The 23,935-nt window shown below is 39.6% G+C and overlaps 1 protein-coding gene across 49 annotated transcripts in view; it reads left to right on the top strand.

The window, feature by feature from the left end:
- The window catches only part of MEF2A (myocyte enhancer factor 2A), a 166,376-nt gene extending 142,736 nt beyond the window's left edge, over positions 1 to 23,640 (top strand). For 17 of the 49 annotated variants that reach the window (XM_072737148.1, XM_072737146.1, XM_072737174.1 and 14 more), the window contains 4 exons: positions 2,272 to 2,459; positions 14,466 to 14,592; positions 18,129 to 18,255; positions 19,567 to 23,640. In XM_072737148.1, coding sequence (XP_072593249.1) covers positions 2,272 to 2,459; positions 14,466 to 14,592; positions 18,129 to 18,255; positions 19,567 to 19,930 — 806 coding nt within the window. In that variant the 3' untranslated portion in view covers positions 19,931 to 23,640. Of the gene's footprint in view, positions 1 to 2,271; positions 2,460 to 10,655; positions 10,680 to 14,465; positions 14,593 to 18,128; positions 18,256 to 19,566 lie in introns of all 49 variants that reach the window. The other 32 variants (XM_072737141.1, XM_072737143.1, XM_072737151.1 and 29 more) reach the window with 3 other exon arrangements.
- The last annotated feature ends 295 nt before the right edge of the window (positions 23,641 to 23,935 follow it).

Below are 23,935 nucleotides of genomic sequence, written 5' to 3'. Positions count from 1 at the left end.
AGACTCCCGACTTCACACTAAAAAATACCATGCTTTTAGATTCCCTTCACTCTGGGTTACTATGGTATTCTACGTAGCTGAAAAGCATCCTAGACTCCACATGGGAAAGGAGTATTAGAGCTTCTTGATAATGGCATTCTTCTGCATCAACTTTGCATCATCATGTAATGTACTTGAGAAGAAATACTGCCTTACCCTTCAGATTGGAGTTACAAATGAAGTAAATAAAAATCTTCTAAATGTAATCAAAGAAATTACAAACATACGTTTGTGCCTTATAAGAGAAATATTAATCTGTACTTATTAGTGTTAATCCAACATTTTTTTGGTTTCTATTAAGTCTTTCTATCTTTGAAAAATTATTTGATACGCATTTTATATTCAGATGACTTGCCTTAGCAGTTCCCCCTGCCCAATGCGTGGATGAGCTCTACTCCACAGGGGATGGCCTGGTGAAGAGATTGTTTAAAAGCACTGCTTTCTGAAGCTTAACAGAATTCAGGAATTGCTCTCTGGGGTGTGGAAAGGATATTCAACCCAGATTTAATACATACTGCTTCAAGATAATGGAAGCAGAATGCAGGAAATAGCCTCATAATGTTAACTAAAATACCAGTCCTCACATCAAAAATTAAATCACATAAAAAAAATTAAATCACATAAATGAATTAAAACTGGTAGGTCATTTGGTAAAAATTTCAGAGAAAACAGGAGGAGTTGGGTCAGGTGAGGTTGGGCAAGAGGAAAACTGATTATGTGGATTCCTGACAGTTTGGCAGCTGCCAAAGAGTTGCATGCCAGTTCCTGATTGTCACACCTCACCACTGTTTGCTTTGTCCTTTGGAAATATACTGGTTAGAATTCATAAAGTTGATTAGATCACATTGTCAAACATCCATTTTTAATTATTCATGTAAATAATACACCCAAATAACATGTTTTTCAAACTCTATATTAGAAGCAGATATATTGAAGCAGCCATTTTCTTCAGCTGATTATCTTCAAGTACTTAATCCCTCTCTTTCTAGTTCTATTTTTTAAATTTTAGGATTCTCCTATTGATCAGTTGCCTCTATTCATTATAATACTGTTCCTAAAAGTGTTTTATAAGCCACCAACTACTATACAGATTGTTTTAAATAATATTTCTGTTCCATTCAAGAATCTTCCATAGATTTAAAATGTTCTGATACCCCAGTACAAATGCTCTTAAAGTGAAAAATATGTAGTACATAATTGTTTTTTGTCAGTAACTCATTGCAATTCTTTGAGACACATCATTTTACTTCTTGGCATACAGTCTTTTCAGGGTGCAGTTCTCCTTTCCCTGTCAGCTTTTTCCTCATTCTGGCTTTCTTCTGAGTCTCAAAATGGTCGAGAATCAAATGCTTCCTCAGTTGTATTTGGAGGAATGCAGGAGCCTCCCTCACCATCATGTAACAGCTGCTTTACTTAGGATCTGATTGGACATTCCTGTGTCCCGTCACTGTGGGGAGGGAGAATGCCTGTACCGATTGGCTTGGGTTTGTCACCAGTCATAAATTGAAGTGGAGTCCGCTCACTCAAACTACATGATTGCTACACCTGAGGAGGACTAGAAGGACGGCAGCATCCATGAAAATAGGGGTGATCTTCTAGCCCAGCTGACGCCCAGAAGTACTACAGCTATAGAACATACACGACAACCTATAGACTGTTCTTTTAGAGAAAGTTGAAAACAAGAATTAAGATGATTAAAGTCAGACCACAAATACTTAATGAAGACCTTACTGGCAGCCAAAGAAACAGTGTGGGTAGAGGTAGAGCAATAAGGAAGAAATACTTGGTGAAAATGAAGCATTAGAGCTGAGTGCTGAAGAGGCTGCAGTAAAGGAGTTGCCCTGGTAGCTCCTTCAGGCCCAGACTAGGAGGGTTGCCTCTGTTACCACAGGGATGAATGAATAGGCCAATCTCAGGCAGTTTCTTATAATATCTCCATTATCTCGGTCCCCAGTAGGAGATGCCCTGGATCTTGTGTCTTAAGTATCTCTCAGTAACTCCAAGCAGTAAGACTGGAAAGTAGTGGCATAAGTCTTAAGTTTTATGTGTATTTCAGGTTGGGTTGATATTTTTGCTTTTTAAAAAAAAATATTCCTAAAGATACATGGTTAGATACTGAGTTTTGTTACAAAATTTACTTGAAATTAGGACTAGGGAAAACTTGTTTCATATTTGTACCAAAGTGTTTTAATGACTGTTTTCAAGTTAATGAATGATACTTCCTTTTTCCAGGGAATGGATTTGTAAACTCAAGAGCTTCTCCAAATTTGATTGGAACTACTGGTGCAAATAGTTTAGGCAAAGTTATGCCTACAAAGTCTCCCCCTCCTCCAGGTGGTGGCAATCTTGGAATGAATAGTCGGAAACCAGATCTTCGAGTTGTCATCCCTCCTACAAGCAAGGGCATGATGCCTCCACTGGTACGTTAAATTTTTCTTCATTTTCATTCTTTAAAATACAGCCAGTCTGTATTTTTCTTTGGAATTTTCCGTACTTCCATAGAATCTAGACCCTTTCTTAATGAGTGTTTCTATTTGAAGTCAGCATTTGAAGAGACAGATCCATTTTAAATACACAGAAATCTGATTATGGAGAAACAGGATGTAAATATGCTTAGTGGTTATTTAAAATTAAAGCTAAATGAGGAGAGGTTGTTAGGCTTAATTTTATCAGGCTGGGATCTTAGCTCAGAAATTCCATCACCAAATTGATAAATTAAACCTGACTTAAATATTTTTCTGTCTCTACTTTGCATACTTTCGGTAATCGATTACATATGCTTTTCTGTAGAAGAAACACTGTATTAGTCGTTAGAAAATTCTGCATACCAAAAAGAACCATTGTAGAATAGGGAACAACGCATCAAGACCTGAATGAGTTATTCTCCAAATCATTTTCCTTTGTTTATTCCTTCTCCAGTAACCTTCCCATTTAATTCTATAAAGAATATAGATCTTCCCTCAAATCCCTTGGCAGTGTATTCATAATTGCAGCTTCATAGGCTTTTGAATCCTGTGTTCATGAAGAAGAAGAGAATATGTTTATCCCTTGAGCTTCTTACAGAAAAAACTTAGATTACGTATGCAAGTTTTAAAACCATTCCTAGTATCACGTAGCTTGACTAACATGCAATGTGATATGCCAGGTGTTCTCTCTACAGTGCAGCTGCTAAACCCACTATTTGATTTTTTGCCTAAATGAAAGTTGATGTTATCAGGCTTTAGATAATCTACGTATGTGTAATGCTTTATAGATTCCCGAACATCTTCATATGCATCGTCGCATTTGATTGTCAATTATACTATAATCTTGGCTAGGTAGAGATGAGGAAACTGAAGGAGAAGTTAGTACTTATCCAAGGTAATATAAAAGAGAGCCAGGACAAAAACTTTTTAAGTCAAGAAACAAACGAGTACTTTTTCATTTGTAGTAGAAAGCTGGAAACTGTGTTGCCCCCAGCCTTACAATGAAAACGAGTTGAATAAATGACAAGTTCACAGTTCTCTTTGAGTAGATTATAGTGCTGAGATTTCATAGTATTCAGGTGGCCCAGACTCTAGGGGAGAGACACATACTGCAGGCAGAGGACACATTCGAGCACTAGCTTATCCAGTAAGACCCAGGTAATAAGAGTTAAGCTCAGATGATGGATGAATTGCCAGAGGCCAGCTGTTCACTGGCAGGAGCGTGTAAAACCCCTAGGGCTGTGACATAGCAGGAGTCAGTTCTTTTATAGGCTTTTTCTCCACAAACCCCACTGGGTACTCACAGAAGAGATAGGGAATGTCCTGAAAAAGTCTCTGCTGTGGTAATCTGCTGGGAAAGGGGAAGAGCACCCACTACAGTAGGGACAAAATGTTCTCCCTGGACCCTTCTCCCCTTTCTCTCCTGTGGACCAGAAGCCTTAATCTGTAAGGAGATGAACAACCAAAACTGTCACCATTAGGGCATTGGTGACCTCCCATTGTATCTCAAGAAATGGAAAAGGAAAAATATCTAAAGCCATGGTGGAGAAGCAGGAACAATGCCAGAAGCATGACAGGGTGACCAAGGAGTCACAGCTCTGGGCACAGCATCAAGAGGGGAAGGCTTCAGACTGACAGTGGAGCAGTCACTGGGGAAAAAGCAAACAACCTCTGGCAAACTAGCACTTGTTTCCTCCTGGAGGGATTTGAGGCCCATGGTAGATGCACTTAGGGTGACCATTGATTGCAGCAGTGAAGCTCAAACCCAGTGCAATTCCTAATTTAACTCAAACCATGCACTAGGAAAGACCTCTTGGTCTATAGGTCAGTAGAGTTACCCAAACTGTAATACGAAGAGAAAGAAGAGTGAAAATAAAAAGCAGAACAAAGCTTCCAAGACCTGTGGGCTTTTATCAGGTGGTTTAACATATTTGTCATTGGAATTCCAAAAAGAGGAGAGAAAGAGCAGGACAAATACTTGAAGAAATAACAGAAGTAAGATAAATACACATTCAGACTGCTAAAAGCAAAAGACAAGTAAAAATCTTAAAGGCAGCCAGAGAAGAAAAAAGAAGAAAGATACGAATTTATACTATACATCTCTCTAGAAATTGTGCAAGCTACAAACAATGGAGTAAGAAAGTGCTGGAATTCAAAACAGACAAACAAAAAAACTCCTCAACCTAGAATTCTATATCCAGCAAAAATGTCTTTCAGAAATGACAGAGAAATAAAAACTTTCTCAAACAAAAAGTCTTGAGAGTTTATTGCTGGAAGACCTGTTCTGCAAGAAACACGAGGGGAAATCATTTGGCAGAAGGGCTATGATGCCAGCAAAAACTTGGATCTATACAAAGAAATACAGAACAATGGAAATGAAATAAATGAAAATAAAGCACAATTCGTTTTCCCCCTACATTTTAGAAGCCTTCTATTTTAGAACAATTTTATATTTATACAAAGATTACAAATATATTATCAGAAAGTTCTGCTAATGCTTCACACCAGTTTCTCAGATTATTAACATCTCACATTAGTATGGTACATAAGTTAGAACTAATGGGTCAGTACTGATACATCATTATTCACAGAAGTCCATACTTTATTCAGATTTCTTTCATTTGTAACCACATGTCTTGTTCTGTTCTGGGATCCCATCTAGGACAGCATTACAATTAGTAGCCATGTTTCCTCAGACTCCTTCTCTTGGCTGTGATAGTTTCTGAGACTTTACTTGCTTTAATCATCTAGACAGTTTTGAGAAGTTCTGATCAGGTGTTTTGTATAATATTCCTGAATTGGGATTTTATTCTCATGTTTTTCTCATGATTAGACTGGAGTTATGGGTTTTAGGAAGGAAGGCGACAGAAGCAAATTACCAGTTTTATCACACCACACAAAGGATACATACTGTTGTTATGAGTAATTATTACTGATGTTAACCTCGGTTACCTTGCTGATGTAGTATTCCATGGGTTTCTCTGCTGCAAAGTTATGCTTCTTCCTTTCTATACTGTCCTCTTTGGAAAGAAGTCCCTCTGCAAGGTCCATACTTAAGGAGTGGGGAGTTAGGCTATCCCTCCTTGAGGGCAGAATATCCATATAAATTATTTGGAGTTCTTCAGCAAAGGTGAAGAAACTTGTTTGCTTTCATTTATCTAATATATTAATACAGAGTTAACGACATTTATATTTTGAGTTATAATACTAAATTCTTTTAATATATAATTCTATCAATACTATTTTATTCTACTGCTTATATTCCAGCGTTAGCCATTGAGGACTATTCAGTTGGTTCCTGTGCCTCTTGCATGCACCGTCATCTTTCTGGGGGTTTTTTTGGGAGGAGTAATGGGGGGAGGTTATTTTTAAATTTTTCAGTTACTATGAAATGCCCTAGACTCATCTTACATATTCCTGCCCTAGTCCTAGAATCAGTCATTTCTCTAAGGAACTGTGGTTCCTTTTTATTGGGAAAGGTATTAGAAACCAGAATCTGAGCATCTTTCTCTTCTTAATTGCTCTAAAAGATTGCTGACTTTCTAAAGCAAAAATAGTGGGAAGAATTTTGTGCTTATAGCACATGTAAAAATAAAATCTATGACAATAAAAGGCAGGCAAATTATAAATACAGTGTTGTAAGTCCTTACTCTACACCTAATGTGATATCTATTTGAAGGTGAACTCTAACCTTATGTTATGAGTATGTTATGAAACCTAGTGCAACTAGGTTGACCAACGTCCTTTTTCTGCTCTTTAAAAAGAGAGGTATAAAGTCAGTAGAGGAGATAAAATGTAATTATAAAAAATGCTCAAAAAGCCCAAGATATAAGAGAAAAAATAAAAACAGATGGTACAAATAAATATAGCTAGCAAGATTGTAGATTTTAATCCAACCATACAAGTATTCACTCTGAATGTGGTCTTTTAAGACAGTTAAAAGACAAAATGTCAGATTAAGAAAAGGAAGATCATACTATACAGAAACCCTAGTTTAAATATAAAGGCATAGGTTTACAGATACAGAAAACATATAGTGCAAACATTAACCACAAGAAGACTAGTGTAGCTATATTAATTTCAAACAGTGTAGACTTCACAGTGAGGAATTTCATCAAGGATAAAGAAGGACTTCACACAGTCCATTTCCCAAGAAATAAGTATCTTTAATGTATACACACCTAACAGCAGACCTTCAAAACTTATACACCAAAAACTGATGGAACTAAAAGGTAAAATAGAAAAATCCACAACTGTAGTTGGAAACTTAAAACACTCTTTTCTCAGTAATTGACAGAACAAGTAGGCAGAAAAATCTGTAAGGATCTAGACAACCTGAGCAGTACTCAACCAGCTCGACCTAAGAGACATTTCTAGAACATCCCACAGCAGCAGAACATAACATTTTTCTTAAGAGCCCTTGGAACATTCACCAAATAGCACTTTCCTGTGTCACAAAGTAAACCTCAACAAATTTCAAAGAATTGAAATCCTGCAGATTGTATATTCTCTGATCATAATGAAATCCATAACAGAAAGGAAAAATCTTTATATATTGAAAAATTAACACACTTTTAACTAACCCACAAGTCAAAGAGGAAATCTCAGGAGAAATTGTAATTAATATATACATATATATTCTGTCAAAAAAAAAAACCTGTCAAAATATGGGGGACCAGCAAAAGTAGTATTGGGAAGGAAACTTACAGCATTAGATGTTTATACTAGAAAAGAGAAAGGTAACAAATCATTAAGCTTTACTTAAACTCAAGAAAGAAGAGCAAACTTAACCCAGAGTAACCAGAAGAAAAGAAAGAGCAGAAATTAATGAAATTTAAAACAGAAAAACAGAGAAAAGCAATCAAACCACAGCCTAGTGTTTTGATTGCTAAACTTATAGCCCTGCTGACCAAATTAAAAGAGAAGGCATAGGTTATCAATATCAAGAATGAAAGAGGTACTGGCAAAAAGATGGGCACATAGATCAATGGACAAAACGGAGAGCCCAGAAAATAGACCAACACAAATATATTCAGTTTATTGACAAATGCAGTAAAGCAATTCAACATCCATATGCAAAAATAAAATGTCAAAATATAACTCATACAAAAATTATAGACTCAAACATAAAATACAAAAACTCTGAAACTTTTAGAAGAAAACATTGGGAAAACAATACATCAAAAACATGATTGATAGAGAAAATTTTGATACATTGATGCTTATCAGAATAGTTTCACTGTCAAAAAAGTTTTACTCCATGAAAGGTCCTTATCCAAAGAATAAAAAGACAACCTACAGATTGGGACTGCTTGCAAATCACATATCCAGGAAAGGACTTGCATCCAGGATGATACAACTATATATCTGTTAGAATGGCTAAGATTTAAAAAATAAAATCAGTAGTGTTGTGATAGCCTTATGTGGTGACAGATGGTAGCTACACTTGTGAGCACAGCATAATGTATATATAGAGTTGTTGAACTGCTGTGTTGCACACCTAAAACTGATATAACATTATGTGTCAGCTGTACTCAACCAGGGGTGCCTGGGTGGCTCAGTTGGTTAAGCTTCAGACTCTTGATCTCAGCTCAGGTCTTGATCTCAGAGTAGTGAGTTCAAGCCCTGTGTTGGCCTACTTTACAAACAAAACAAAACCCCAAGATACTAAAATGCCAAGTTCTGACGAGGATGCAGAGCAATAAGAACTCTCATATATTCATGCTTGGAAAGCAAAATCATATACCACTTTGGAAAACAGATCATCAGCTTCTTACAAAGTTAAATATATACTTGTTATACAACCTCTCCTAAAGAATTTACCCAAATGAATTGAAAACTGTGCTTATACAGAAATCTGTATTTTTTCATGGTTGCCAAAAACTGAGAGCATCCTAGATGTCCTTCCAACAGATGAATGAATCGATATACACACTGTGGTACATCCAGACAAAGGAATACTGCTCAGCAATAAAAAGGGATGAGCCATTTATTCACAGCAGTACAGATGAATCTTAAATGAATTTTGCTAAGTGAAAGAAGCTGGATCTAAAAGACTACATAGCATGCGATTCCATTTATATTTCATTCTGGAAAACGCAAAACAGATCAGTGCTTGCCAGGGATGGAGAGAAGAGTTGACTACAAAGGGAATTTGAGGTGAATTTTTGTGGTGATGGAACTATTCTGTGATCCTGTGTTTTTGGATGTACATACGAGTCTGTGCTTTTGTTAAAAACCCATAAAACTGTACAATACCAAGATTAGTTTTTACTATATGCAATTAAAAATCAACGAGGATTCGAGGGGAACTGAAGATAGAATATAGACCGTGACACGTGAATGTAACTATATCTCAAGTCTGTGACATGATGATATGGAAGAGGATGAGGAAGGAGCTCACAATAACTTTGGAAACGTTCAAGTCTAAATAGAGAAAACAAAAAAATTTGTAGGAAATCATTGCATATCTGAGGAAATAGAAGTCCCAAATTATGGCAGATTTGCAGGTGGCTCAGTTGATTAAGCATCTGCCTTCCGCTTGGGTCATGATCCCAGGGTCCTGAGACAGAGCCCTGCATCAGGCTCCTGCTCAGCAGGGAATCTGCTTCTCCTTGTCCCCCTGCTTGTGCGTGGACTCTCTCTCTGTCGAATAAATAAATAAAATCTTTTAAAAAAATTATGGGACATTGGATAAGATATCCAACCAGTACTCTTCAAAGTTATTAATGTCATGAAAAATGAGGAAAGATGGAGGGAACTGTCACAGACTAGAAGAGACGAAAGGTACATGACACCTAAGAGCATGTAGGACACAGGATCTGGTCCTGGAACAGAAAAAGGACGTTGGTCAAAGACTGGTGAAAGCTAAGTGAGATACTATAGTTTTAGGTACTGCTGTTACTTTGTTAGTTTTGACAATTATATCATGTTTTTGGGGGGATGTACCAACTGGTGGAGTGGTGCTGGAGTGTGGTGTGTGACAGTATACTCTCTTCGCAGCTGCTCTCTAAGGGTAAAATTTTTTTAGGATACAAAGTTAAAAATACATATAGGTATAACAACCCCAAAAGAAAACCATTTAGGCATTCAGGATAGTCATTTGGCTCACCTTTTAGGAATGGGATGTGGAATATCTGCCACTATCTTTCAGAAATACAAACTACAGAAAGTTTCATTTATGGGTCAGAAATATATTGATAAGAATTATTAGTAAACTGAAGACTTTAAGGACGAAACTGCATTTAGGCATTTAGCAGCTGGTCAGGGTTATCTCTGATCTTTGTTTCAGAGATCATGAAGCATCTCTGTAGAAGAGTGAGAATTTGCCATATAAACTATTTTACACCCTTGTCCCTGCAGGTTCAAGGGAAAACTACACAGCAAGCACCTATTGTATTTCCATGTGTATCTTGTTAGTAGAGACCTGTGAAGGTCTCTGGAACTCAACAACTGAAGAGCCTTTTACCCACATTTGAAATAGCAATTGTAGGCAAGGTGATTGTTTTTCAGAGTAGATAACCAGCCTCCCAATTTTACAGTTTGTGTGCAGATAAACTGGCTTTCAGATTGGGGTTTCCTGTATCAATGATGCTTATAAAGACACCTTCTATAGATTACCAGTGATGCTATGTCATTTAAAACTGTTAACAAATGTTTGAGTTCTTGTTTCATAACACCATGCTAGCTGCAGTCGGAAATAATTCCTGCTGACTGAAGAGCACACATCTAGGAGATAAATAACGGACGTGTTTGACCAGGCGGGCTAGGGATGGGAGGATGAAGTATTCTGAAGGTTTCAGATATAAGCTGGTATGATTAAGAACTCCTTTTAAACATGGGTGCAGGGGCCTGGTGGTGTGCAGGGGCCTGGTGGTGTGCAGGTGAGACCAGCATAGGAGCAGACTAGGCTAGGCTAGGACAGGGGCTTCTTTAAAGCCTGACCTGAGAGGATTTAAAGAATCTTCTGAAATCAACTACCCGTGGCAAGACTATAAAAAATTTATATTTGTATTCGTTGCATATAATCATCTCTTTAGGGTTCCAGGCAACCACTAGTGTCCAAATGACATGCTTTTCTAAAGAAATATTTTATTTTTGAGTACCAACAGTCTTAGTAACTCTCGTATCCCTCTCATATGCTGAGTGCAGTCGGAGGAAGAGGAATTGGAGTTGGTGAGTGTGTGTTTCTGCTTGAAGGGAGTTGCAAAAGATCTAGAAAGTACTAATTCTATTAAATGTATTTATCTAACCCGTGTTCCCTTTGTTACACAGTTTTTCTTGCTGTTATTAAACACTATCCAGGCAATTTCAATAACTGAACTGATCTACTGGTCCTACAAGAGTCCATCTTATTTTTCTACTTATAATTGTATATCTTGACCCATTTTGTTTGTTGGAGGGAACATTGGAACAGAGTTTACAAAAACAATAGCTGTCAATGACTGCAAGACACTTATGAAAGATTTTTTTTAAGGCAAGATACAAAATACCTTATATAGTTCCCCAAATTATTAATATATTTTTAGAAAATGACTTCACCCTCAAAGTTCCTCAGATTGTAACACATGGTCTTGTGTTATTTCTCTTTCTTTCAAAAAGATTACATCATTTTTGGTGAGGTCACCTTTTTCAGAGTTGGAATTATTTCATACTGCATGAGACGATCTGAACCATAAGGGGGTTCCCTGTTTGCTAAAAGGAATGTCTGTAATTTAACATACATAAATTTACTTTTTTCTATCAGGACATAACTCTGTTGCTAAAAGTAGCTATTACCTTTTTTCTAAAACAAATAATTTCTATTGGCTTTTCTTCTAGAAAATAAATCTGACTAAAAGTAACTTTGATTTAATCTCTTTTTTGGGAACTAAAACTCAAAATTCACAGAAATGATCACATAAATTCAAAGTCAGTTGCTAACTAGTGACTCTAAGGGGGAAAAGCTTGAAAATGTTTAGTTTGTAGCATGGACAAGGGTTCAGATTGCATGAGAGCATGGGGGGAAGGCATCTATTGGTTTTGTTTATATTTTATTGCTATATATAAATATATGCATGCTGGTGTGTTTTGCACAGTTTGTGTCTTTTTAGATAAGGTTGTCTGTGCTCTGTCCTTAAAATAAGAGATCATTCTTTAACTTTGTGATCACTCACAGTTTTAGATGTGGTTTTTTATTTAGCAAACTAAAATATACTAGTCTGCCATTAATTGCAGTGTTGGATTATATCGTGCAGATTTAGACTTTCTTCTGGGGAAATACTTTACTTAGTGATACAGTAATGATTAGAAAATGGAAGTTTATAATTCAAGATAAAAGAATTCGTCTCAGACTACTTACCCTTAGGAAGTTGTCATGAATGCTTCCTTTCAATTCTCTTGCAATATGTTGCCCTCTAGTGGTCTCTCAAGTCTCTTACTCAGAAAAATCAATGCCAGTGAGATTAGAAGCTTTGATGCATGGAACCTATATATTGGCATTCACTATTACACGAGCACGTGCGCACACACGCACACACGCACACACACACACAAAACCACCCCTTCTTGAGGTAATCCCAGGAGATTGCCATGGAGATGAAACCCTGGCATGGATAGAGCCAGGCCAAACTGTGTCATGCTATGTTCTTTTGCCTACTGTCTGACTCTTGAGGTTCCAGTGACCAAATCTTAGAACAGATAAGTCCAAAGTATAGGTCTACCTCAAAAATTCATTAAAATTATTAACTTGATGCTGAAAGTGTATTTTCAGTTACCATACATTGACCTCCACCCACTTAAAGTTCATCCCCCATTCAGAGTCTCAAAGGTACGTTTCTAAATCTTTGAAAACTGCAAGATGAAGACATCAAAAATATTTATAATTATGAAATAAATACATAACCAAAAACTATCAACAATGTATATTCTTTAAAACTTAAGCTGATTCAAACTCTGAAACTTAATCAATTTTAATGCAAAGCTTCGTGATCACCAAAATAAAATCCCAATCTGTTAGCATTTAGAAAGTTTTTCAGATTGAACTCTCAGATATAATCCTGGATGGCTCTGACCTAAAGAGAGGAAAAACAGGTGCCTTGGAACCTACACTCAAAACTCTTCTGGGAAGGGCTAGGCCATGGAGATTCCTTGAGAAGCCTTGCTGTTCTAAAACAACCTTATGGTAGCTCCAGGAGCATACATATGGATCAGAAGTAATAAATATATTTATCTCATCAGTTACATAGAAATCTTGGGCCAGAGTGTTTCTTGGGATAATCATTTAAGGATACTATCATACGTTTGTGTAGTACTTGAGTTTCCAAAGCACTTCTCACCTCTTGGCTCACTAGAGCTTCACAGGAATCCTCCAAGGCAGGCAGCACAGATAACCACCATCTTCCTGCTGTACAGACAGAGGTTCAGAGAGGTGAACTGATTTCCCCCCTGTTTACGAAGTACTGGATTTGGGACAAAACCCAGGTCCTATAACCACATTCCAAATGGTCTTTCTTATTTAAAATAGAAACTTAAGATTGTTGGGCAGCCTGAGTGGCTCAGCAGTTTAGCGCTGCCTTCAGCCCAGGGCCTGATCCTTGGGACCCAGGATTGAGTCCCAAGTCAGGCTCCCTGCATGGAGCCTACTTCTCCCTCTGTCTGTGTCTCTCACGAATAAATAAAAATAAAATCTTAAAAAAAAAAAAAAGAAAGAAAGAAACTTAAGATTGAGTGAAAAATACAAACTAAAAAGAAATTGAGATTTGGATCCTTATCAGATGATCAACATTCAAGTATCTAAATCTAGCACAAGGCCTTCATCTGATTATCCTTTGGAAGTGGTGAGAGAGAAAACTGAATCATACTCTGACTCTTTATAATCTCAAGAGCACTGAATTGTACTCTTAGTGATATGGGTTAGGCCCACAGATGTCAGTTTTCAGGCTGTAACTTCTTCATTAAAAAATAATTATATATGTAAAAACCCTGGAGTAGTTCTGCTTTGGCTTTCTTGGGTGCTGATCTCATGGATCATGGAGTCTGTTCTCTTCCTCTGATCTTGGTTTTGGAGCGTCCCCTGAAGCCACTGTGGTAAGAAACTGCTGTCATCCCCTGGCATGTAGAGGAGTAGACATCTTAAGCTAACTTGATCATTCAGTAGATGATTTTTAAAAATTCATTCCCAGTGTAGATAGGATACTGTATAGATGGACTCGGTCAGCAAGCATTTAATATTGCTCCATTCACGGTCCTACAAAAAGTACGTTAGTCACAAGCTGTCTCCACAAAGCCTCTCAGAAGAGTTGGGAGACTGTGCAGGGATGCATATCTGAACCTGCTGCCAAGAAATAGGTCACTGGGTAGGTGGTGTTGACAGTGGGGGAGGCTGAGCAAGTATGAGGGTGGGGCACATAGGGTGTGTATGTGTGTGTTTCAACTGCAGGATCCCAGGGAAGAAATCTGAAAGCAAACTGTGTTTTGGTTAAGCCAAGACTTAACACCATGTTAACATGTGAATGCTGTAGATATAGGTAGTTTTGATGCCTAAACTCATGGACGACTTACATTCCCAGTATACACATGACTTTTCGCTATCCTCAAGTCTCTAAAACCTAGATGTTTGATTTGGGGCAGCCTGGCAGTATTTGTAGTACTACCAAGTCCTCATTTATGGTAACACATAAAAGTGTTACCACCCATGGTGCAAGTTTCTGTTTTAAGGATATATCTTTGACATCAATAAACACTATGAAAGACAGGGAAATGAATAATTAATGTAAAACTATATCCCTTGAAATTAAATATTTAGTTCTTCCCATTAGTATTTTTAAGTTTTTTTCATATCATCACTGCTTTAAGAAATAATGATATTCACATCATAAAACTGTGAAAAATGTCACTTTTAAATTGAATGTTATTTTTAAAATACTAAGTTTGAATATAAATACTCAAATAATGACACTTTTTTTTCCTGCTCTCTCACAGAATACCCAGAGGATAAGCAGTTCTCAAGCCACTCAGCCTCTAGCTACCCCAGTCGTGTCTGTGACCACCCCAAGCTTGCCTCCACAGGGACTCGTGTACTCAGCCATGCCGACCGCCTACAACACTGGTAAGCCTGCTCTCTGGCCTTCTGTGGATTTTAGTTCTTTGTTTTGTGATCAACATGTGCTTTTGTGATTTTTTTTTTTTTAAGTATATCGAAATAAATTATTTCCAGTTCTTTAGGTCCACATTTGGGTGTATTAAAAAACAGAGGCTAGCTTTGAAAAATGTACAAAAAAATACATTAATTGTAGAATGATTCCCAGCATCAACTTTTACAACCCCCCCCAGACAAAGAAACAAGTAGCTGTTACCAGAATTACAGCCTGTGCATCAAACCAGAGAGGATGATAGATACTGCTTGGCATTTTCTCTGTCACTTCTCATTACACAGTATCCCACTCCTCCTGGCTGTTGAAGCATAAGAAGTTTTTCTCCGTATGCTATGTTGACCCCCTGGGGGAAAAGACAGAATCCCCTTAACTCGGGCCTGCAGAATGTGGCAGGTGTGTAGCTGCGCCACGCAGGGTGTGTTTTCCTCTGTGTAACCACCTTTAGTTTCTGTTGTTTGTGTCTCAGGAGCAAAACCAGGACCTTTCTTGTTTCTCCTCAGAGCCAGTCACTCCTTACTTCTGAGAGGAACTTTTCACTCATTAATGTTTATGTAGACATTTTATTTTAAAATACCCTATTTCAGGAGTCTGTGAGGCAGAGTTATGACTGCTGAGTGGTTGGAGGGGCACTCTTAGCCATCCAGGGTGTCCGAGGGTCCTGGTGTGCAGCAGGTTTCTTTCAGATTAGCTGTTCTGAGGGGAGGGAGAAGGCTGGCTCGGGCGGTTTGCCTTTCTCACCAGCTGAGCCCAAGACCTTTTGGGTGATGCTTCAAAGGAAGAAGGAAATAGTTAAATTATACCTTGTCAGTTATTCAGATTACAGTGCAGGGCATTCAGTCTCTCATGATTCTTATAAGTAGACTATAATAAAAAAAAATAATCATCTAATTTTAGACTTCAGGGTAAATGCTCTAGCATGGTGCTTTCAAATTGCTGTCTGGAGCTCCCTGAGGCCACTGATATATTTTATTGTCACTTTAATTCCACGCAGTTCATTTAAAACAGAAGTTTAAAAGGTTTTGTTGAAAAAAGAGAGCAAATGGCCACTCCTTATCTAACAATCAATATAAAAAAATGCCCAAATCTATTAAGTGCAAATCTAGAGTAAAGCAAGAGATTACACATTCATAGAAAGTCTGTGTCCTTGCACTGATCACCAGCTGTATGAGTGACAGCAGGCCAAGGACAGAGTTTTTGTTCCAAATTCACACCAGCTCGGGCGACAGGATGTACCTGAGCGGCCAAGGCAAGCAGCGTGCACTCTGAGCTGGGGGAGCAGGAGCAAAGAGCTCAATGGTACAGACATGCAGGCAAGCAGCAGCGGCGCAGTGAGGGGCTGCACCTGGTGTTGAAGCTAGTGGCTTCCTGAACCCTTCCTGATAGGCTTTCCCATAGCCGTAGCCATGGAAGTTCCACTGTGCTTGTTTTTAGAAATGCTATTGGATGGATTAGCAAGAACTTATTTTTTTTGAAGTCCAGAAGGAATTACCGAAACATAAAGATGGAGTTCAATTCTGTCAAAACCATCAGCCCTTGGCCTCAGTCTCATTCCATCTCTAACCTGACCTGGTCCCTGTGCTCTTTTGCAAGCATGTATTTGGCTTGATTTTACCATATTATTTTTACTGTATTTCATTGCCCTTTTTAGACACATGTCCTTTTTTATCCTTCTGTAGTGTGTCACCTGCCTTTTTCTGTACAGAGTCAGACTCAGGTCAGATGGAACACTTGCTATGTGGCAGGTACTGGGCCAGGCACACAAGAGTATATGGTTCACAGTAGAAGTCAGGGCCTGCCCGGGAAGACAGACACAGGACAAGCAGCCCTGGGAATAATTGAGTTACAGTCATGGCAGGAGCTACATTGAGGCTACACTAAAGGGACACACGTGACCCAGTCGGACGGAGCAGGGAGAGTGTTCCAGGGTGAGAGAGCACCGTGTACAAAGGCCAGGAGATGGGAGCCTGGCGGGAGGGATGGGGATGGTTCAGCGTGCTCAGAGTTGAAACTGTAGAGGTAAGTAAGAATTTGTAGGCCATGTTGAAGATTTTGGATATTGAGAGCACCAAGAAGCCAGATTGTTAGGGAGAGAGATTTGGTGACCATATTTGTTATTTTAAGATCACTTTGGCTAGTGTTCATGGCAAAACAGCATCCCAAGAGACCACACAGGAGGCGAGCCTGGTGGCCCAAGGAGTGGATCCCAGTGGCATAGCAGGAGAGCTGGTGAAGTGGGCGGGTTTGAGACTGTACGGAGCACCAATCAGCCTTGGTGATTGGCGGTGGAAGTATTAGAGAAGTATCAGAAACACCCACAGGTTTCTGGTATGAACAATGAAGTGAATGTTGGTGCCATTTATCAAGATAAGGAGCAGGTTTGGAGGAGGAGAGAGGAGTCTGGTTTGGGTGTCAAATTTGAGGTGTTTGGAGAGACATCCACATGGACAATGGACATATCGAGTAGGCAGTTGGGAGGACCCAGAGGTAGAGAGTTAGGGGTGGCAGGAGGCACTGTGGAAGGCCGCAGTGTGAGGGACCCCCTGCGCCACCTGCCGTGGGAGTGGATGAGGCGGTCAGAGAGACTGTAGCATGAGCAAAGTGTAGAGGAACGCAGAATCATAAGCACTAACTATGCTCTTTCCACTCAGTCCTTTTTTTATTAATGTTAATTCACTAAGACCAGCTTCTTTAAATACGTCTCTTGAGACATGAAAAAGCAGTTAAAAGTAGAAGAGTTTTTGCCACCTCTCTTTAAAACTAAATGGAAAAGACAAGTGTTAATGAAGAACTGAAATAAACCGATGTGTGAATGATACGTAATGTCCCAAGTATTGGCCAAAGTGATTATGACTGAGGCATTCAGATACAATGAGCTATATTCTATATTATACTCTTGTAAACACATAAGGTTTTTCATGAACTTGAAGTTATGTTGCACAAGGATCTTTGACAGCCCCTGTACTGTGAACAACTGCAGTTCGTCAGTTGTGTGATAATGATAATGTCCTCTCTAGGCCACTGAGCTGGCCACCGCCTGGAAAAGGGCGCTGTGTCCTTCCTGCTCCCCTTGTACATCAAGAATAGAAGATCTGCTGCTCGAGGCTCCATCTGATCTGTCATTCCTTCTTCAGGGGGGTAGCAGAGGGCATGTGTAAAATGACAGCTGTGTATGAACATCCCTTAGCAATGGCTGTGTCATTATTTCTATTTACAAGTCTGGAAAAAGTATCTCAACTTATTGTGAGACATGAAACTGTAAACATATAGTACAAAGTTGAGACTGACTTTAGTGAAATAATCCCAGACAAGCAGATACAGTGAGGACCTGTAAACCTCCCAAAGAAAAACTATTGTGGGTTTAGACCTGTGTGTTTTATGTTAGGAAGTACCTGGCTTCTCTCAACTTGGGAACCTTTGGAGCTACTCTGTGAAAAACATTTTACTTGAGCCTTCCTTATACACACGAGCAACAGTTCTTTCCTTGTCCTAGATTACTCGCTGACTAGTGCGGACCTGTCGGCCCTGCAGGGCTTCAACTCCCCGGGCATGCTGTCTCTGGGACAGGTGTCAGCCTGGCAACAGCACCATTTAGGACAAGCAGCCCTCAGCTCTCTGGTGTGAGTAACTAGAAATTGTCTCCAAATCTCTCCTTTCAGCCTGTGCACTTTATTTTTCCATCAATTATGGTCTTCACTGTTTACTTTCATGTGACGATCTGAAAGGATTCTTTTTTACATGGTACAAGTGTTTGGAGAAAATATTTTCTTTATGTGACTCTAGGTAATAGCTTGGATATTGATCAAAGTAGGCATTCCCTGAGGAGATCTGGGAGGCAAGGCTTCTCTTCTGTGGAGGTAGACTCAGATAGTAACCAAGGGGTACTGAGGCAAGACATCACCCACATGCACCTCCCTTCTACCTACCAGCTGACCACTAAGCCACCCAGTCGCCCCCTCCTTCCTCACCCGTGTACCTGATTCCAGTGTTGGAACAAAGGCAGCTTAGAGGTATTCACCCCACACACATTTTTTTTTCCTTCTGGTGATTATCAGTAGACGAAGGGAACAGAAAAATAAACAGCCAACCCTCCTGGAGGCCAACTGGGAGTGCTCTTCTGTCCTCCTTCTGAGATGCTGTCCTCCACCTGAGCAGGCTTTCCGTCATCCTGCTTTCCCCTCCTACTAGTGCTGCCAGATACCCCCTGGGCACCACCATAAGGTCTTCTCACTCCTGTCCCTTCACCCTGCCCATAAGGAATGTTCTCATTGTTGAACTCGTGCGGTACAGTGTGTGCAGCATGTTTCGACCAACCCCATGGACCCCAGTAGCCAGATTCACACACAGATACCCAACCTCTGCTATTCTCCCCTCCTGTCCGCGGAGAAAGCTAAGGTTATTTTCCTTCTCTGATTTTCTTTGCCCACTGGCCCTCAGAGAGCCGTGCAGAAGTGAGTGGAGATGGCTTGGCACTCAGCCTGAGGGAGAAGCCTGTCCACACACTCTGCTACTCTGCACGAGGTGGCCTGTCTGTGCCATTTCCTCACCTGGGAAAGACAGCCAGGTGACTAACTGCCTTCTTAGAGTTGCTGTGAGAGGAGATGAGATGTGCCTGTCCCAGGACGAGAGCAGAGAAGAAAGCAAGGATGAGAGGAAGCCAAATTCAGAGGCCGAGTCATTCCTCTCCTGTTCTGGTCCATATGCAGCATTAGACACACTGCTTCGGAGACTTCATCTGCCGAAGGGCCAAGGGGGTGGGTGGGGACACTAGTCACCAAAGCTCTCGACTGTCCTGTTTTTTTCCTTCCACAGAGAGGTCGTTAAAAGCAGTATGGGGGAATTCTGATAGTGTCAGTCAGGGGGTGTCTGCGGTATCATTCCGGTTATGCAAAGGCACTCAGAAACCATCTAACATCTTTTCTTTCCTGCAGCGCTGGAGGGCAGTTATCTCAGGGTTCGAATTTATCCATTAATACCAACCAAAACATCAACATTAAGTCAGAACCAATTTCACCTCCCCGGGATCGAATGACCCCATCAGGCTTTCAGCAGCAGCAGCCACAGCAGCAGCAGCCACCACCGCCCCAGCCCTCCCAGCCCCCCCAGCCCCGACAGGAAATGGGGCGCTCCCCTGTGGACAGTCTGAGCAGCTCAAGCAGCTCCTATGATGGTAGTGACCGGGAGGATCCACGGGGTGACTTCCATTCTCCAATTGTGCTTGGCCGACCCCCAAACACGGAGGACAGAGAAAGCCCTTCTGTAAAGCGAATGAGGATGGACGCGTGGGTGACCTAAGGCTTCCAGGCTGGTGTTCATACTTCGTGTTACTGCAGTGAACTGCCCTACATATCTAAATTGGTAAATAAGGACATGAGTTAAATATATTTATATGTACATACATACATATATATCCCTTTATATATATATATGTATGTGGGTGTGAGTGTGTGTATGTGTGGGTGTGTGTTGCATACAGAATCAGGCACTTACCTGCCTTGTAGATTGCAGATGTGCGTCCCATGGCAAACAAAGCACCCCGTAGGCAGAGTCTAGTCTGGCACTTCCTTGGACTACTTGTTTCATAAGATAACCAGTTTTTGCAGAGAAACGTGTACCCATATATAATTCTCCCACACTAGCTTGCAGAAACCTAGAGGGCCCCTACTTGTTTTATTTAACTGTGCAGTGACTGTAGTTACTTAAGAAAAAATGCTTTGTAGAACAGAGCAGTAGAAAAGCAGGAATCAAGAAAGCAATACTGTACATAAAATGTCATTTATACTAATTACCCAGCCTGGCATGGGTCTCTGTTGCAGAGGGGTGCATGGGAAGGGCTGTTGATATTTTAAAAAACAAAAGAAAAAAGCCCCACACATAAATGTTTTGCACGTGCAAAAATGTATTGGGTCAAAGAAGTGATCTTTAGCTAATAAAAAAGAGAGAGAGTAGAAAACACGCATGAGATATTCAGAAAATACTAGCCTAGAAATATAGAGCATTAACAAAATAAATTAATATATTAAGTTATAATTGGACTATGTCAGAAGTTTCTTTTTACATTCATATCTTAAAGAAACTGATTTTAGCTCATGTATATTTTATATGAAAGAAAACACCCTTATGAATTGATGACTATATATAAAATTATATTCACTACTTTTGAACACATTCTGCTATGAATTATTTATATAAGCCAAAGCTGTATGTTGTAACTTTTTTTTTTTTTAAGAGAATAGCTTTATCTTGTTTTAACTTTTTAGTTTTATTTTAAGAGGGGAAAAAAAAACAAACAAAAATATCTTGCAAGCAGAACCTTGGAAAAAAAAAGCCATGAACACTTATTATTCTATATGTAAATTAAAAGTTGAGCCAAACTCTTTTGTGTATATAGCATCTTAAATATATTATCACCTTTGATGTAAGTACCTATGTATTGTATGGTCACCAGATTAAAAAGTATATTTTTGTGGATTGCCGCCAATTTGGGGGGAAAAGGCGAGATCCTTATTAAGTAGAGTATTCACTGTTTAACATTTACTATTTTGTTAAATATACTGTACTTTGGATTTTAATTATTAGCCCAGTCTTTTCAGAGGATTGTATAAAGGGGTTTCTCCCCTCACTGGTGGTGAATGTGTGATGTTACATTGTAATCTTTGTGCTGTATGGGTTGAGCATCATTATATATTTTATATGTGTACATAAATAGCAAAGTGGCAAAAAAAACTGGTGTTAAGTTCATCTTGCATAAATATAAAATGTGTTGTTACAGATTTTATAAGGCATTACTTAAAACTTGCCTTTTGTGAGGAAAAAATATAGTAGAAAAGCTGAACTAATTTAATATTAGAGAACATGGCAAAATAGTAGATGAGCACAAAGGTTTTATAAGTGGTAAATGATTAGGGAAAAATATTTGTGGGGGAAGGGATCTTTTTTCCCCGCTCCCCCCCCACCCCCCAAATAGAATGATGCAGCTGGTTATAAAATACTACCATTCTGAACTCTCTGCACATCGAAGTGGCACTTTGGTGTGGGGAGAAATTCTCTCACAGGCACATCGCTGGCTGGCCCGGCTCCCCAGTTGCACTCAGCGGAGCCTTTGAAAAGCCTTCCTCCTCCGGGAAGACAACGAAGCGTCCGTTTCGTGGGCTTGTGCCACAAACAAAATTCAAAGTCCTGTATATCTTTCATCATAGGTTTTTAAATACTCCCTTTCCTGAGCAACTCAAAATAAGGGTTTAAAAATTGCTGCTATTTTGTATTTTCAACTTAATGTCGAGCAGCTACCTACAATTTTTACTTATGTTTTGCTTTTCCCCCTAAATTGCCTTCTTCTGACATTTTCCTCATCTGCTATTTGTGACAAATCATCAGCCAGATTTCCTGACTGACACATAGGTATTAGGTACAGGATAAACCTGTGGTATTCAAAGCAACAAGACGGAATTCGGTTTTAGTTAACAGTTTGGGTAGTAGATTTCGACAGAGGCCCCAAACGGGAGGGTAGCCTGCCCTGTCCTCTTGTCAGTATGGCCGTCGGGCTCTCCTTCTGAAAGGATCAGTTGCTCCTTAAAATGTCCTTACTTTCCTGAACTGCATACAGGCACGTTTCTTCATAAGGTCACACCTGATTGAAACAAGACAGTCTCCCAACACTGAACTTCCAAGATAATCCTTACCACTTTGTAAACCATTTATAGCTTTGAAAGTGTTAAGTGATTCTTTTGTTCCTCTTCATGCACGTTCATGAACTTCTGCTGTACCTTGGAATAGGAGTTACCACATTCGCATTTACTGTCTATTTTCTTGTGTGCCTTATGAGATGGCTTTTCTGACTGTATCTCAATCGTCTTTCTTTCTATGCAGGTTTATAATCAGTACAACTACTGTTTTCTAAAATACTATTCCACGAGGCTCGGAGTTTGTATTTCAATTACACTGACCAAGTAACAATGTATTCCGTTTTCAGGAAGTGAATATTTGACTGTTAACCCTTCCCTGTCTGCCCAGTGTGACCTGGAGCGCACGGACGTGACAGACACCCCTCCCCCAGACTCCATGTACAAACACATCCACACGCACATCTCCGGGTGGAAAGCAGCTCAGAGCGGGGAAGACACGGATGGTGTTCCTTTAGAACTGACTTTTCTTACTGTTTTAGACTTGTGTGTTTTGTATGACACCATCACAAGAAAATTTTATCCTTCAGATGAAGTATTTTATTACTAAAAGACAAAAACAAAAAAAGCTTAGAGGACACCGCACTGGTTCGAGTACAGTTTCCAACAGCTGTCCTTCCCGCGGGGCGCTGAACCGGTCCTACATTGAGAGTGAAAGTCACCACTGTACGTCTGCAGGTGGTCCCGATCAAAACTCCATCCTTTGAGCCCTAATTATGTCCATTGTGTTCGAGACTAAATCAGGGGTTTGTTCTAAAAGAACAATACATGTTTTACCATTTCCTTTAACGCTAAGGACAACTAATAAAGCATTAACACATTTTCTGTATTAACCATCATGCGCACAAGAAATACATAGTAAATAAGGAACCAGAAAACTCCTGGCATTGGATCATAAGAAGCTAGATTAGAATGTGAAAAAGATTTTACAAATGTAAAACTTTTATTTCTCTGTAGAAACTTTCTTCACTTTGCTGTGCAAGAAGACACTGCTTTGCTATATTTAAAATGGCTTTTTTAAAAAAGAGATTTATGTATTTGGTAAATGTTTGTAGTCAACAGTTCACACAAGAAGCTGTACACGGTTTGATCATGTAAACCGTTTGGCGGCACAAGCTGGACTTTGTTGCCATCCTTGAGATGAACCTTTTAAGAAAAATAAGTTAATCTCAATTTTTCCCTGAATGTGTTGTTTTTTCTTCATTATACAATAAATATTATAGTGAACTTTTTATCAAATGGTTAAGAAAATGCTAGAGGTTGTTGTAAACTATTTGTATCCTGCACTCACTACAGTAAAGACGGACTGGCTTTTCCTGTGTACTCCCGACTCTGTCATGTTTGCCGCCAGTCGTCCCCTCCATCCCTCCTTCTCCATTCCCTTCTCCTCCTGGGCCACCCATGGCCCCTCAGGACGCAGCAGGGACCCAGGGCCCAGCACCAGCCAGCCTGGCCTCGACTGCAGTAAGTGTGGGTCAGGTGAGCCCCTCCAGGCTCTGGGAACAACTGCTCGCAGGCTGCACTATTGGGGAGTGGCAGTGGGGAGGATACCGTGGAGCAGAATCTAACGATACCAAGTTGCATCTCTCACATTTAGGGGGGAAGAGGATTTGTTTTA

Source organism: Vulpes vulpes, chromosome 14 (genome assembly GCF_048418805.1).
Source record: "Vulpes vulpes isolate BD-2025 chromosome 14, VulVul3, whole genome shotgun sequence".
In the NCBI taxonomy this organism is placed as follows: Eukaryota; Metazoa; Chordata; class Mammalia; order Carnivora; family Canidae; genus Vulpes; species Vulpes vulpes.
This window is presented reverse-complemented; position numbering and strand designations above follow the sequence as displayed.